The sequence below is a fragment of the Protomyctophum bolini genome (assembly GCF_963924005.1).
Source record: "Protomyctophum bolini genome assembly, chromosome: 23".
Taxonomy (NCBI): Eukaryota; Metazoa; Chordata; class Actinopteri; order Myctophiformes; family Myctophidae; genus Protomyctophum; species Protomyctophum bolini.
Window position 1 is genome coordinate 1264150 of NC_137884.1, and position 15932 is coordinate 1280081.

The following is a 15932-nucleotide window of genomic DNA, read 5'->3' on the forward strand; positions in this document are numbered from 1 at the left end:
CTAGCTTGTCAAATTCAGAGGTTCTCAAACGTTGTTATTGTTTTTATTTCCAGGACCCCCAGAACTCTGAAAGAGTACAAATGGAGAAGGATGTCAAATGTCAGCGAACAGCACCGCTGGAGTTGCAGTCTCGAAGGAAACGGTATAGTAGATGATCGCCAATTTACCAGGACGTCTAATACTTTGGGTTTTCTATCCCACCAGGACCTCTAGTACTGATGTTTGTCTATCCAATCAGATATTTATTTTGCAATCACCTGGGTTTGCAGGTCTAATTAGTTCCTGAATAGACGTTAACAAGGACAACGACACTGGAGTTCCTGGTATAGGATATTAAGGCAGCAGGGTTCACAGCCCTGCTTGTGTCCCAGGCCTGTGACGTAAAGCACAACTGACAGCATCCTACTGGGTGCCCTCTGAACAAAAGGCTCGAATAATGTACAGAGTTAAAGCCCCCCTTGTGTGCAAACTGTTCATCGCCAGGCTTTCCACCACATTCTAAAACTAAGACATGTTTAGACGACAAAAAAACGAAACGAAACAGAAAATACATCATGTTGGCGTCTTTGTTCCTCACATAATCGGAGGTGCACGGCACCTGACAGACCAGATCGGATACCATGGAAATGGTATTGATACGGAGGCTACATCCTCGATTGTTCTATACGGTAGAAGTTGAAAGACACATTGACACGTTGCACCACTAGAATGTCAAGAGAGATTATACACAGTGCAGTGCAATAGAGGGCAAGGTGTTTTCATGACAGGTACACTGACTGACTGTTGTGCGATGTTGGCTTACGCTCTGGGGCAAATTAAACACATTTGTTGTTACTCCTGGAGGAGGGGGAGACAAGCACAAGCTACGTGACTGCCTGGAATGTTTAGGGTTAGCAAACTGGATACTTTGAAGTGCTACTGATGTGTGAATGATTGCTGCAGTGTGTGTACCAGAGCAGCACTGAACAATAAGTCATTTTGTAGGCAAGTAGATATTCTCAACCGTTTTTAATATCAAGGACCGACCCCCCACTGTCCACAGTTTGATATGCATTTGACCACGGACCCCCTGTTTTTGGGACCCTAATCATACACTGTACAATCCATGTTATAATAAGTGTTCAATAGAAAGACCGATGTGTAGGAAAAAAAATAAAAAATAAAAAATTCCAGCAAACTAAATAAACAATTTAGCGAAAGATCCAGCATGCATGGTCAGAGCTGTGGCACACTCTCGATGGAGTCATGCAATCTTTCATCAGTATTGGATATAATATCAGAATAATATAAGGTAATATGAGGTAAGAAAATGGTTTAAGCAGATGGTTATTCTATTTTAAGTGAACATAAAATCCATCGGGTCAGGATAAACAACTATTTATTTATGTATTTACAAAAAAAAGGACTTCTCTACAAATCATCCAGCCAGCCGCCAGGTATTGCACTGTACACACAAATGCATGCCAGAACACACAGGGCAGTATTTCTGTGGCTGCTGTCTGCAAAGAGAGATGCGATATTTCATCATATGAGCGTGCACATGCTCCGCCATCTGTGTTGGAATTCCACCCATAATGGCATGCCAGAGATAGCTAGGCCAGGTTGAAAGTGGTTAACCCATTTTATGTGAACTACCTGGATAAACTCGCTGATGTGACTTCAAAGTATCATCCGCATATTTGTGTGTGCGTGTGTGTGTGTGTGTGTGTGTGTGTGTGTGTGTGTGTGCGTGCGTGTGTGCGTGCGTGTGTGCGTGTGCGTACGTGCGTGCAGCTCGCAGCTGCTACTCTAGGCTGCTTGTTTGATGTGGAAATGTGCCGTGGAATAGAGGCAACACATGTGCACATGCACACACACACCATGGGCATACATAAATGTACGACTCAGTGTGTGCTTGCCTATACATACACAGTCACACACAAACAGGTGCACGTACAGGTGCGATCCCGTTGGGACTGCGTGTGTGTGCATGCGTGCGTGTCTGTGCAAGTGGATTCAAACAAAGAAAAATGGACATAAGGCCAGACAACAGATTATCTGCCAGACAGTAAGCACACGTGCAAACACACACACACACACACACACACACACACACACGTCCGCTGTATTTTGTCTCTTAAAACTACTAATTGGGCTTGGCCTCCTCCAAGCTAACAGCCGGTTAGCGCACATTCTCACACAAATTGCTATACAGCAGAAACTGGCAATTTTAGAACTAAACACAAGTCAATGTTTAGGTGAAACTCCGTGGCTTTCCAAACGTCTCATAAATTCCATGAAGACCGAGTTCCTCAGGGTTCTGCACGAGTGTCTTTTCTTCTACCTTATGTGTTCGCTGAAAATGGCAATGTGACGTGCCGTGGGCTCGTGGATGCTCAGGTTTAGGTGGTTAAAGCGTTGGGGCTGGGTGATGCGACTACAATCAAACGTTCGCTGTGAAATAATATATATTCAAAGATTTGTGCCACGTTTTTATCCATTTTTCAAAAATAGCAGACCTACAAGCTCATAGCGCGCCACTCGGTGGCGCGCTATAGAGCGTCGCAGTCCCTCCCCCTTTCAGAACAACGAGTGGCCCAGGAAATAAATCCCAATGCATTTTTCCCCATAGGCATTTCTTAAAGTATTTATTTAAAGACGGTTACGCCGCGGACAAAGCCAACTCGGATCGTGACAAATCATGACAATGAACACAATGTTTTGGGCCGATCAAATAGTTTATAAAAAGAAAAAGAAAACAAATAGTGTTGTCTCCTGCCTCTATTTTCTTCTTTCAAATGATTTGATCGGCCCAAAACATTGTGTTCATTGTCATGATTTGTCACGATCCGAGTTGGCTTTGTCCGCGGCGTAACCGTCTTTAAATAAATACTTGCGATTTATTTTCCGGGTCTCTCGAGGGGGCGGGACTGCGACGCTCTATAGAGCTTGTAGATCTGCTATTTTTTCAATAGTATAAAATAATTGCTTAAAACACCAAAAGGGGTTCCAGTCCTTAAAAGTCTGCTTTCTAGGCACCGCTGGGTTGGACTGGACATCCTCGATATGGCTTTCGTCCACCGGGAACGTTTCAAGCTTGTACTGCAGATATGCTATGTTTTGTCCTACTTTTGTATGGCGCTGTAGTATCAAGTCGGGTATTCACTGAAAAAAAAAAAAACTAGTTAAAATGTGGAGATAAGGGGTTTCCTCCGGACGGCGGCGATATGGAGTGGGACCTCAACACGTCAAGATTGGGACGAGACACGAGAAGGACATCCTTGATGTCGCCGTCGACTGAGAATGCACTGAATGTAAGCATGCACCTGCAAGTGCACGTGTGCTGTAATCAAAGTAGCCTTCCCTCATTCATTCATTCATTGGCCTCTCTCTCTCCCTCTCCCTCCAGTTAAGTCCAATAGTATGCTGTGGATATGAGAGGGGTCGCCGCGAGGTGAGAGTTGATCACAAACTAATTACCTGAGCCGGTTGTCAAGAGTGTTTAGAGAGAGTTTAAAGAGAAATACTGGCATTCCCTGGTGCCCTGCAAATAATTAGACTTAGGAGAAAAGGTCACACTGACACACACACACACACACACACACACACACACACACACAAGAACAAATGTATGCATGATCATGTGTATACCATCTGATCACATGGTCGCACCGCCCATGTAGGCAAGTAGATGTTTTAACCCACTCAAACTGGGAAAGCATCCGTGTCATTTTAGCGATGGCTGTTAAAAAAAAGCCCATTTAAAGACACACCACACACACACACACACACACACACACTCTTGAAAGTATGATAACTGGTATTCCACCAATGGAATGGATTGATCAGTGTTCAGCCAGCTAGATGTACGTACTGTGCAAACGATAAAGACAAAGTACTCTAAAGGATAAAACCAGATGTGTCCGAATGCAACAGTATCGGTCAGTGTGACTAACAAAACAGCTTACTAGAAAGGCAGCGATGTTTGGCAACAGACCCACGATTCCATTTATGTTGTAAAAGCACCATTTGTGAGGTCTGTGCAGCTGTCCAAACCTCTAGCGAAGTAAAAGCATTGCACCATTAATTAAGTGGTGATGCAAGAGGGCAATTTATGTCATTAAAGTTCTAATCTGGCATTAAAGATATTGCTCAGTTCTTGCTTTGTGTGTGTGTATGTGTGTGTGTGTGCACACGTGCGTGGGTGTGTGTTTGTTTTAAGACAATTTTGTAATTTACTGAACAGTGAAAAGAAACACTTTTCTGTGCAGAAACTATAAATAACAACATAACAAATAACATAGTTCCAGGAGTTCCCACCATTGAGAGTGACTGAGTAAATGACGCCGATGCTTGATGCGTTTGCTAATTATGTGGCCGCACACAATAATTGCTGCTTGGCATGTGACACACGCGCACACACGCACACACACACACACACACACACACACAGTTACCTGGATGCCATCCAGTAGTTTGCTCATGCACCAGAAGCTGTCAGCTTCAATGTTCTTCAGAGCCTCCTCTTGTAGACTGGACACATCAAAATTCTCCACCTCTTCCTCTACAAAGACAGAGAGAGAGAGAGAGAGAGAGAGAGAGAGAGAGAGAGGGAGGGGGGGGATTTAGCAATAAACACTTGCAGTTGCCCTTTAGCCTCAGAAGTCATTATTAACCACAAGATTTGAAGAAACAGATAGCAGGTTAGAGAGACAGAGACACTGTAGATATGGAGATGGACAGACACAGAAACAGAGGAGGGAGTAGAGGAGAGAGAGAGATAGATAGTCTGTTAGGTGACGAGGGAATGAGAGTGTGCTAGGGAGAGCCTGGCACAAGGGAATGAGTGACAAGACAAGGGAACATGGGAACACAATGGTAACAAGCCATCAAGGCCATTTTGTAATTATCCTTATAGCGTTGCTTGAGCAATTTTACTTGCTGTACTGTTTGAAAAGTGTTAACAAAGTAATCAATCGATCGATTGACCAAGGAAGCCTGGAAAAGAACGCTAGGGAAAGATGTGACAATGTAACTCTGCAAGGGAATAAGAGAGACTGCAAAGGACATTGCTGTTTTGTATCATAATATGCTTTTCTGCGAAAATTCTGCAGTATCATATGCTTATGAAACTTCATCATTAGCCGACAGACATTAGGGACAGCCTGACGTTATAGTTTCTCTGTTCACTGACTGAAGTCTGTGAAACTCTTTCCATCTTTACTCAAGTTGCATTACGCTATTCATTTTGTGCCGTGACAACCATTATTACATGTCGTGTTGAAATGGCAGCTTTGGGCGTTTGGATGGGGGGTCCCTCTAGCACTAGCATGTCTGAGAGGTCATTTTGACAGTTTTTTTTTTAAGATTTTGAAGTTGATTATCTTTCAGAAGGTTCCCCTTCCATGACCATCATCAGCCATCACCATTCCATCATCTCAGAAATGTTTGACATCTGAAAAAAAAATCTAAAAGTGAATTTAAGCACATGCTACTTGTGTCTGATTTTACTTCAGACATGCTAGTGCTGGTATTATAGGCTATGAGCTTCAAATTAATGATTGAATACTTTCGAATATAAAAAAATAATAAAGCAATTACATTTGAATGGGATTATAGAGGTGAACTGACCGGCCCTACCCTCTACTACATCCTCAAAGTTGCCCAAACCTGTTCTAGAAATGCAGACAACTCTCCACCTGGTATGTATAGGAAACCCCTTTTAAAAGGGTGCAGAGCAACTTAGCAGCGCGGCGGTGTTAATATCCACCAGTCAGACAAGACACTGCGTTGGACTGCACGCCGCGTGCTTTTCCTGTCCATTCCAGGCTTGCCAACGAGCGCTGCGCGGCTGACTGGAACAGTGAGTGTCATCCAGTGCCATTAACGCCAGCGGTGTGTGACAGAGTGCTGGGTTTGTGACAGGACTGTGACAAGAGACACTGACAGCCCACCGGGAGAGAGGAGACCGGATCTACTGTGATTATAGCAATATGAGAGAGAGAGAGAGAGAGAGAGAGAGAGAGAGAGAGAGAGAGAGAGAGAGAGAGAGAGAGTTTATATATGTGTATATGTGTGTGTGTGTGTGTGTGTGTGTGTGTGTGTGTGTGGGGTGTAGGTACACTGGTAAGTATGTGTGTGGAGTTCAGTATTATGTGCTTGTATGTCTGTATGTACTGTGACTTTTGTGGAATATCGTTGTCAGTATGACACCCCCCCCCCACCACCACCACCCACACACACACCCACACGTATGTAGGACCTGGCAATCTTGCCTGGTATCCTTGGCAACTCCAGTGGAACATGGCCAAGAATGTAGTGAACAGTACAGTCTATTAGACGGTTGTGGGGTGTGTGTGTGTGTGTGTGTGTGTGTGTGTGTGTGTGTGTGTGTGCGCGTGTGTGCGCACGTGCGTCAGAAAGGGAGAAACAGACACAGAGAGTGGTGAGGGAGATAGAAAGGGAGACAAGAGCGGGAAAGAGAAATAGGGCGAGGGACACACATCATCATCGTCATCATTCTTCGACCGCGAGATCATGGATTTCACAATGCCACACCAGACCCAGTCCCAGTTCCTGCTTACTGATGCATGTGTCCCGATAGCGATGACATCAGGGAACGGCAGTTTTCTCTACCTCTGGTCAGGCAGGATTACAGAGAAGGAGGGAAGATATAAGCTCATGGTCATGCTCTGTAGTAGTAGTGGCCCGGCAAACTGTGTTCTTCTCGGACTAGTGAAGTAAGTACGAGGAAGGTAGCCGTATATTAGAATTAGAAGGTGGCTGTGAAGTGCCATCCAGCCGTTTCTCTAATATATTTAGTCTCGGACCCATAGAGTAGAATCGGCTCTACGGTTGTTTATACAATTTTTTTACTTTGAACCTCTTGGAATGACAAGATCGTATGCATGTCATTGCAGGCTGACCAGGCCATACCCTTCCTACGTCATTACTTCCTACACCTACAAGTCATTTTGGGAAGAAGATATATTATGAACCTAAATATGTTTAGTCATTAAACCTGTTTCAAAGGAGTGCCGTTATGTGTTTTGATAACGTGGCACACAACAACAATGCCACAACAACAGTATCTCATATGTTCATACATTGTTTGATGTCATTGACAGAGTCGGACCCTGTCCTGGGTGCCCAACCAGAGTTTGAGAAACCATGGGGGCTTGACACAACCATTCGGCAGGGTTCATGCAGGCACTTCAGAGCACACGAGATGATGGATGGACACACACACACACACACACACACACACACCAAAGTGTGCAATCAGTCTTTTGTCCCCGCTTAAGTGTCTGTCCTGGGCCACGTTCCAAACAGAGACCTTGACTCTACAGCAGATTAGGAGGGACAGCTTCCAAGTGTCCAGGGGGGGTCAAACGGGAATTGGGCATAGCTCATCACAATAACAAGGACACAGAGCGAGGGGGAGGGAGAGAGAGAGAGAGATAGAGATAGAGATAGAGAGAGAGAGAGAGAGAGAGAGAGAGAGAGAGAGAGAGAGAGAGAGAGAGAGAGAGAGGTGTTCGTTCTGAAGTGGGTGCAGTCACTGTGTCTTGTCTGACATTGGAACGCAAGGCAACAGTGGCCCCTGTGGCCACGGCAGGGAGTGCCAGTGCCACTGGCTGCTGTCCTGATTATGGCTGCAGTACACAGTACTTCGGACTCTTTTTAGAGTCTCTCTCTCTCTCTCTCTCTCTTGAGAGCGCACAGATGGATATGAACCATGTGATGTCGGCAGCATCTCGCGCTCCAAGCTGTGTAGGACTGTCTAGCTATCAAGCCTGGACGATGATGTATTTATTTCAAACAACATAAACATAGTCATTATTGATCAAATCAAATTGATCAATTACATTACGTCAGTTGATATTAAATACTTTGGGTGGCAAGATACCTCGTACTTTAATTCAAACCCGTCAGCTGCCAACTATGAGATATGTCGTACTTAATCGCATATATATGGATATGCGGTCTCGCAAAAAAACTACGTTTAGCCCTGAGCCGGTTGCTAGGCAATGCCTTGCACAGTCCCACCTGGCCTGTTTCGTGTGCACGCGCAATTTTCTCGGAAAGTAGGTGGGGATCAGATCAGATCCGCGAGGTTCAGGGCTCATTTCTGATCTATATTTTTTTATCCCACGATTTTGCAACCCATTTTTTCACCCAGTGTCAATTATCTAATGTAATCCTGGGCGCTACACTTCCTCTGTCAACCTGGGGGGGGGGGCAGCGGACTGACCTCCTGCTTCCTTCTATGCATGAGGAGTCCAAACTGCTTCTTTTCACCTGACAGGGGGGAGTTAGCCCGGCCGGACGTAGTGCGTGGAAGGAACACATTATTTCCGACCAGTTCCTTTCCCCTCCATCAGGCGCCACCGGCTGGCCAGGGGGAGGTAGTTTAGAGACACACAGAAAGGCCCTTTGGCCAAACCCCGCCTCGGGTATGGGCACTGATGACCCGGTGGAGAGAACACGCCCCCCAGTGCCCACAGCGTCCCCAGCGGGAATCGAACCCAGGTCCTTCTAGCTCTAACAGCACTACCGACTGTGCCACCTGATTTTACTAATAAGAGATTTTGCTAATGAAAAGAAACGGAAGAGCTTCAGAGTGAAAGTGAATATCGCTGGTGGTCACATGGTGGCAGTGGAAGAATTAAGTTCAGCTGTTTAGCTGCCTGTGTTTTTTGGAAGTGGCTATAGGTGGCGCTGACACACTTCCAGATAAGACCAGTCACGTATGTGTGGAACCATTTCCATCAAACTTCCTATAGTACAGCCGTTTGTTTACATACACCAATGCAGCGTGCAGGTTCTGCGACTAGCCATTGTGAACAGACGTGAGCCATGACGCAGATCACGCATGTTTGCATTTACATGGAGACGCGAGGCGGATCGTTTTCAATGATTTCCACTCCCGGGAAGGTTGTTTCACTTTGTTGTGAAACAAAGGATAACGCTGATGCCGTCTAAACAGTCGGTGCATCCGATATTCTATTTGTGCCATTTTCTCTAGAGGCTGTTGTCGTCTAAGTCTTACTAAGTTGCCTTACTCAAGCTGTGTCATCATCACACCGACAGCCCTGACACGCACACACACGCACGCACACACACAAACAGTTAGGCATTTGTTGATTTGTTGATTTTGTGAGAACAAAACCCTGACAAGGCTTTGCAAATCAAAACATGCAAACAGAGAGAGAGAGAGAGAGAGAGAGAGAGAGAGAGAACCCATCAACAAATAAAGAGATGAAACTCTCAAGGTTTATCTTCATTTTCATACAGCCAGCCTTAACTGGACTCACCCTCTCCTACATGGTAAAATTGTCAGCCAACTAAGGCAGTGTACAAAAGGAACCAAATGGACCCCTATATGGGACAATTACGGGCTGATTTCCTGTTTGTCCTGGCAGGGATTGAGAGAAACATGATGCACACGCAGACATGCATGCACAAGCACGTCATGTTTGCACACGCATGCACGCACGCACGCACGCTGTTTGAGTGTGTGTGCGGCTGTGCGCTGTGTGCGTAGGAGTGCATGATCAGGAGTGCTTGATCATAAGTAATCTGCTGACTTGTTGCACAGAATGACCATAATCAGGGTCATGTTTGGGTCAAGTTGGTTACACAAATGGATAAATGAACACTGTTTAGTCTAACACTGACCACCATAGCAGGCCTGAGACAAAACCAGCGCAAACAGGTCTAAAATAAAGACATTTCCACAGAGTCAATGCCCCGGTTTCCCAAAGGACACATGGTGTAAGACTTAGTAGTGCTGCACATGCTCAGATGCCCTCTAGGCCGCACACAGAAGCCTGTGAACATAGACATTTCATGCAATGGTAGGCCTCAGGCCTGAGGCCTGGTATGGTGGTATTTTTTTTTTTTTTTAAACATGCTTTCTCAGACAGATGGTACATTATTGCCAATGTTTTCTACAGATAGTAGGAAGCCGAGCCTTGCGGCCCATAGGGCAGGAGCCTATCTCCTGCTTCTGTAGCGTGAGGCAGCTTGATTTACAAGTACACACCCTGGACATGACGCTAGTGTGTCGCAGGGACAATCCAACCCTTGATGCCGAGTGCTAAGCAGGGAGGCCACTCTAACCACTGAGCTGGCTCCCTACATATAGAACCAGGCAAATGTAGCTAGCAACACAGCAGAAATGTTACATTAATTAAGGTCACAAGCACAATGCATTAAATACAAATTACACATCGCCTGTTTAAAGAATTCACAACGCCTCTGGCTTTACAACGAACCAACCTCATGCCGTACTCTGCTTTCGACGTCTGTAAAGCGCCAAAACCCAGATGTTCAAAGCCACGAGACATTGTTGCTGGTGGATGTCGCACTTCTCCTTCCCCGACCGCCGATCCCCGCCTCGCAGCCCAATTAGTGAGATAACGGCGGTGTTAATGACACTCGGAACACACTGCGGGGAGGTGGCATCCAAACTGTCAAGTGTAATTGAAGGGGGAAGTGAAGACTGTCGAAGTCGTCGACAGACACCTTTGAATGTACTACACGCAGGGCATTGTTTTGTACAGTACACACACACACACACACACGCACAGACACAATTATACACACAGCTGGAGGTGATGAGGGTGTAGGAGAGAAACTTACAGGTGCGACGTCACGTGACAGACAGAATCAAGAGAATTATTCTTAATTCATTTTCCCCAGAGATTTTATTTTTGCCGTTTCATGTTTTTGATTCAATGTGACACTGGGTGATTTCACTAATTAGTGTTTTTCTTAGGCATAACATTACACTCTTTAAAAATCCTATAGCTACGGTGATGAGCATCCTGGTAGAGTGATGAGCACGCACACGCACGCACACACACACACACACACACACACACACACACACAGGCGTTGGATGTGTTGAACGCATCACATGCTAAACTAGGCCATCTCCCATTTAGTAAAGTACGTATAGTAGAACCACGATCAGATCACCCTGAATTATGAACATGTATTAATTAGCGAGTATGTGCACACGCGCTAATTAATGCACGCACGCACGCACGCATGCTAATTAATACATATATAAACCACACCAATGCAACTCTGCATTGGTGTGGTTTACCTAAAAAAAAAAACGTTTTGTCCCAATGAGACCCTTTGCGAATTACAAAAAAACTAAAACTAAAACAAGGTGGTTCAGTCGCGACTCCTTCTGGCAATGTGAGCAAAGACACTGACCGGACAGGACGGGGTTAAATGCAGGGAACACATTCAAGGTGGTGTGCACAAATATACTTATTTTGACAATGAACCCGACCATCTCACATTAAACTGAATTAAAGTTAAAGAAAAAATTATCCATGGATACAAATCCATGGTTGTGATCGCTTGGGTCTACAAAGCATGGCGATGTAGTCGTCTATAGTACGTGGGAACATCCGGCAGCTCTTGTGATAATCCTAAAAAAAAAATGCTATCTAAGTGCAAGCAGGTGTTTATCTGTCCCGCGATGCCTCCATCTTTCATCAAAGCGCCTATAAGCCCCCAGCCTAACCCTCGATAACAAAATGCCCTGCTCGGAGGGCCCCGTGGACAATGGCTCCCCGCCGCGTCCATGATGCTCTCCTCGCCGCCGTCTGCGCCACAAGCCGCTCACACGCATCTATCTATACATCAAACGGCGGGCGCGTCTCGAGAGCGCGTGGCAACGGAAGATGGAAGTGTGCTCAACATCAAATGGAATATGGTTATTAATACACTTTGGCTTATCTGCACACACGCATGCGTGTGTTTGGAGATACAGTATATAATGCTCCTGTAGCCCCCTGGGTGTGCTGGTGCTTCATGTGGACAGGAAACATGTGGCTTTTTTATGTTAAACATGGCCACCGTCGAGCCAAAAACGCTGCCTTTGATCCCACCATATCCTGTCTGTGCTATGCGAGTTGTGTGCATGACTGCGCACGCACGCACACGCAAGTGCACACACACACACACACGCATATATGCAGGCTTCATAATAATTGTAACCATGGCAATGTGAAGCAGAATTCTGTTCTCTCTCTCTCTCTCTCTCTCTCTCTCTCTCTCTCTCTCTCTGCGCCTGTGTGTGAGTGTGAGATTTGTGTTTCATTTATTAGGTGGCTCTAAAAAAAAAAAAAAAAAAACATTCTGTCAAGTAATAGTATGTCATCAATGTGCTATATTGTTTTCCTCTGTGTGTTAAGCATGTGCAGCAGTCATATCTGGTTGGACCATATCATGTGATCAGTGTTTGGGTCTATTGTATTGTGCCTCTTGCGCAGATCCAAATAAAATAATTAAAATGTGTGTGTGTGTGTGTACACCGTTGAAGTGGTTCAATTGATTTAGATGATATATGAATTAATTGTGTTAAGGACCCCCCCGGGAACCGTCCCAAGGACCCATGGGGGTCCACTTTGAGAACCACTGATTTATAAACACGACAAAAAAATATTTGTTCCACAAACTACTTTCCTGTTTATTTCCATAGTTTTCGTTTTAGTCCGTTGTCACATTTTCCTCTGCACACACGTCGTTGTGCAGAGGAAGAACTCTTGTTTTCTGTCAATAATTGCATTCAATTTTCTCTCTTTTAGTTATTCGGCAAAGACAACAAAGATCTGAACACTCCCCCGTCAGGCAGCTGGCCTGTAAACAACACTGGTGTTATATGAGGTGTCAGATGTAGTTTTTTGTCTCTTCTTTTTAATAAAGTAAAAGCAGCAATACCACAATATAAAAATATAAAAGTTAAAAGGGCTGTAATTACCAAAGTAAAAAGAACTTTACGGGCTTATGTGGTTAAGAGAGCGTTCTTTACGGTCATTAATGCACGCCTGCAGCGCAGAAGTGCGTGTGTTCCATATGTCGATTCCCCACCCGTCCTTCCTCTTCGCCGTCTCCCTTTTGACCGATACCTGTCCATTCAAACTCTAGACGGGCCTGCCCCAAAGTCATTAGCGCAGCCGTGCCCGGCAGCCGGCGAAAACGAGTTCTCAACAGGCCTGAAAGTTAAGGCCTACCTGGGCCCTACCTGGGCCCTAATTGCACTGGCCCGAGGCCCCGCCTGGCCTTACTAATTAGCACACACTTTACACCCTATACTCGGCCCGAAAACGTTAAAAAAGGGCATTCCCTTTTAGGGCGTCTTTGTGGTATATCTCTACTGGGAGCTACAAACGAGTGTGCAGACTTTCCTTCTTATCAATGGTACAGTATGTCCAACAAACTGCACATCAACAACATCTGCTTTAAAATGTTCACGGATGGATGGGTTCATCGTTGTGCTCTGCATGCTACGTTTTAAATACAAATCACATCCGTGTGAAGTGAGGTGTGCTCTCATCATCATACATCATCAGTTTCCGGTCAATCAGAATTGGCGTCCTCACTTTTTATCCTGAAGTCCATCCATCCATCTTCAACCGCTTATCCGTAGTCGGGTCGCGGGGGGCAACAGCTCCACCAGAGAGCTCCAGACATTCCTCTCCAGAGAAACATTAGTAACCTCCTCCTGGGGGATCCCGAGGCGTTCCAAGGCCATTGAGTCGATGTAATCCCTCCATCTGCGCATCAAGGACCTCCCTAGGGAGACCCTCGAGAGGCATCCTAACCAGATGCCCAAACCACCTAAGCTGGCTCCTTTCCAGGCGAAGAGGCAGCGGCTCTACTCCGAGTCTCCCTCGCATGACTGAACTTCTCATTCTATCTCTAAGGGACGTTTGTATTCGAGACCTTATTCTTTCGGTCATGACCCACACTTCATGACCATAGGTGAGGGTAGGAACGAAGACTGCTCGGTAGACAGAGAGCTTTGCCTTCTGGCTAAACTCTCTTTTCGTCACAACAGTGTGGTACAGCGACTGCAATACCGTCCCTGCCGCTCCGATTCTGTGGCTGATCTCCTTCTCCGTCCTCCCCTCACTCGTGAACAAGACCTTGACTTAAACTCCTTCACCTGGGGTAGTCCAATCACTTGTGGCATCCTCAATTTTCTGTCCTCACTTGTCATCCTCATTACGTACATTGCTCGGCCAATCAAATCACTGCTAGGCGGTGCTCAGCCAATCAAATCATCGCCACGGGGTGCTCAGCCAATCAAATCATTGCTAGGGGGTGATCAGCCAATCAAATCATTGCTATGGGGTACACACAAACACACAAAGCTGGACAGAAATAAAAGCAATGTCGTTTTAGTCCACGCATGGGGTAAAATTAGAAAGTACGTTTAATTTTCTAAATTTCCAAGTATCCTTTCACGAGCCGGTCAGTCAGCCAAAGGGCCATATTTGGCCCCCAGGCCGCGTAATGGGCAGGTCTGCCCTAATGAGTATCACTCTGTACACACACTCGGTATATTCACACTTGGTCTAGTGACACATTCCATTCATTCATCCAACAACTTGCCGGGTTTATGCTGGCAACAGGTCTCAGGGACTCAGTCTCACTGTATAAATTATTGTTGTGTCTGAAAATTGTTATTAAAAACAAATTGATTGAATTTAACTTTGGTCACTAATGAGAACTGTAAGAAATGAGCACATGGACAGGGTTTCTGGTAAACTCCTTGTCCATTTGCTGGACATGAAAGTGCACTAAACCAACTGTTTATTATGCTTGTACACACAATAAGCAAAATAAAAACATAATAAAAAATATATAAAACAAATTTAATATGATCTCGCTGTGTGCCACAAGACTCTCCTCTCTCTCGTCTAGGCATGCTGTGGTCTCCTCTCCGCTCCGCCACTCTGCAAGTGGATACACACACATGCAGGGCCACAGTGCAGATTGCATTATGGATCGTCGGGGCTGGATCGATTGCGGCCCCACATTAGACGACTTCTAATGTCTGCTAATGTGAAAAGTGCTGCACACTCCAGGAGGCTGGATGGTGTGTGGTATATTGAGGGAAGGGGGGGGGGGGGGGGGGTTAGGGAGCGAGAAACTATGGAGTTTTGTGAATCGATGGCTGGCTCCCGGGGTCGATAAACCGGACACACAAGTGGTTAAACAATCTGTGTGGTCGTCAATCAACTGCTTGGTCGAAGTGGTTTTTCCATTTCGATGAAAGATGTGGGTGTGAATTAAAAAAAACTCTCCCGCGATGGACAGGTATGAGCGCCATTGAGATTGGGAGGGCGAGAGAGAGAGTGTCGCTTGAAGGGCACAGATTCAGTAATGCAGGCCTAATTTTGTTGACAGTGGGCACTTAAGACTGAACCTTCCATTAATTTAAATGCAGGATAAGATAACAGTACGGAATGCAGGCAGAGAGAACATTTTGTTGAACTATCGCTAACAGGTCCCGCGAATGTCATTTAATTCACCCAAAACTGAATTTTTGTAACAGAGGATCATATAATTTAGAGAAAATGTCATGAGCTGCAAATCAAGCTTGTTTTGAGCCAAAAAGAACCGAGAAGATATTACGATTCTAAACAAACTGCGTTCCTCTAAAACAACTGTGTTCCCACAGAGAGCAATCACAGCATGAGCCAGCGGAATTTTCATTTCAGTTTTATTTTATCATTACGTTATCGCACCCGAAATGGACACAGCTGTGATCAATTGATATTAAAAAAAGGCGTCAATAGGCGATCTAGGAGAGGTGGGCGGTCGGACCAGAAGGCATGAAAAGGCGTGAATGGTGGTATTAATTAGTTAAAGATGACATCACTTTTCACACGCACACCAATGATGGCGGAAACCATGCAAGGCACTAATCCGCTCATCAGCAGCAATTATAGGATTCAGTGTGTTGCTCAAGGACACTTTGACACCAACCCAGGCAATGTGTGTGTGTGTGTGTGTGTGTGTGTGTGTGTGTGTGTGTGTGTGTGTGTGTGCGTGCGTGTGTGTGCGTTACGAGGTTTATTAAAATACTAATGCCTAAAATACTTCTTCGTATAAGTCAGGCCTTTCGATACATGCAG

General features: G+C 45.4%; 2 protein-coding genes across 2 annotated transcripts in view; both read right to left on the bottom strand.

Moving 5' to 3' along the window:
- The window catches only part of tbc1d22a (TBC1 domain family, member 22a), a 109386-nt gene that overhangs the window by 32212 nt on the left and 61242 nt on the right, over positions 1-15932 (bottom strand). Inside the window, 1 exon segment of the mRNA XM_080757705.1 lies at positions 4437-4543. Coding sequence (XP_080613831.1) covers positions 4437-4543 — 107 coding nt within the window.
- irak3 (interleukin-1 receptor-associated kinase 3) overlaps positions 1-15932 on the bottom strand; it is a 297236-nt gene that overhangs the window by 20318 nt on the left and 260986 nt on the right. The gene's annotated exons all lie outside the window — the stretch shown is intronic.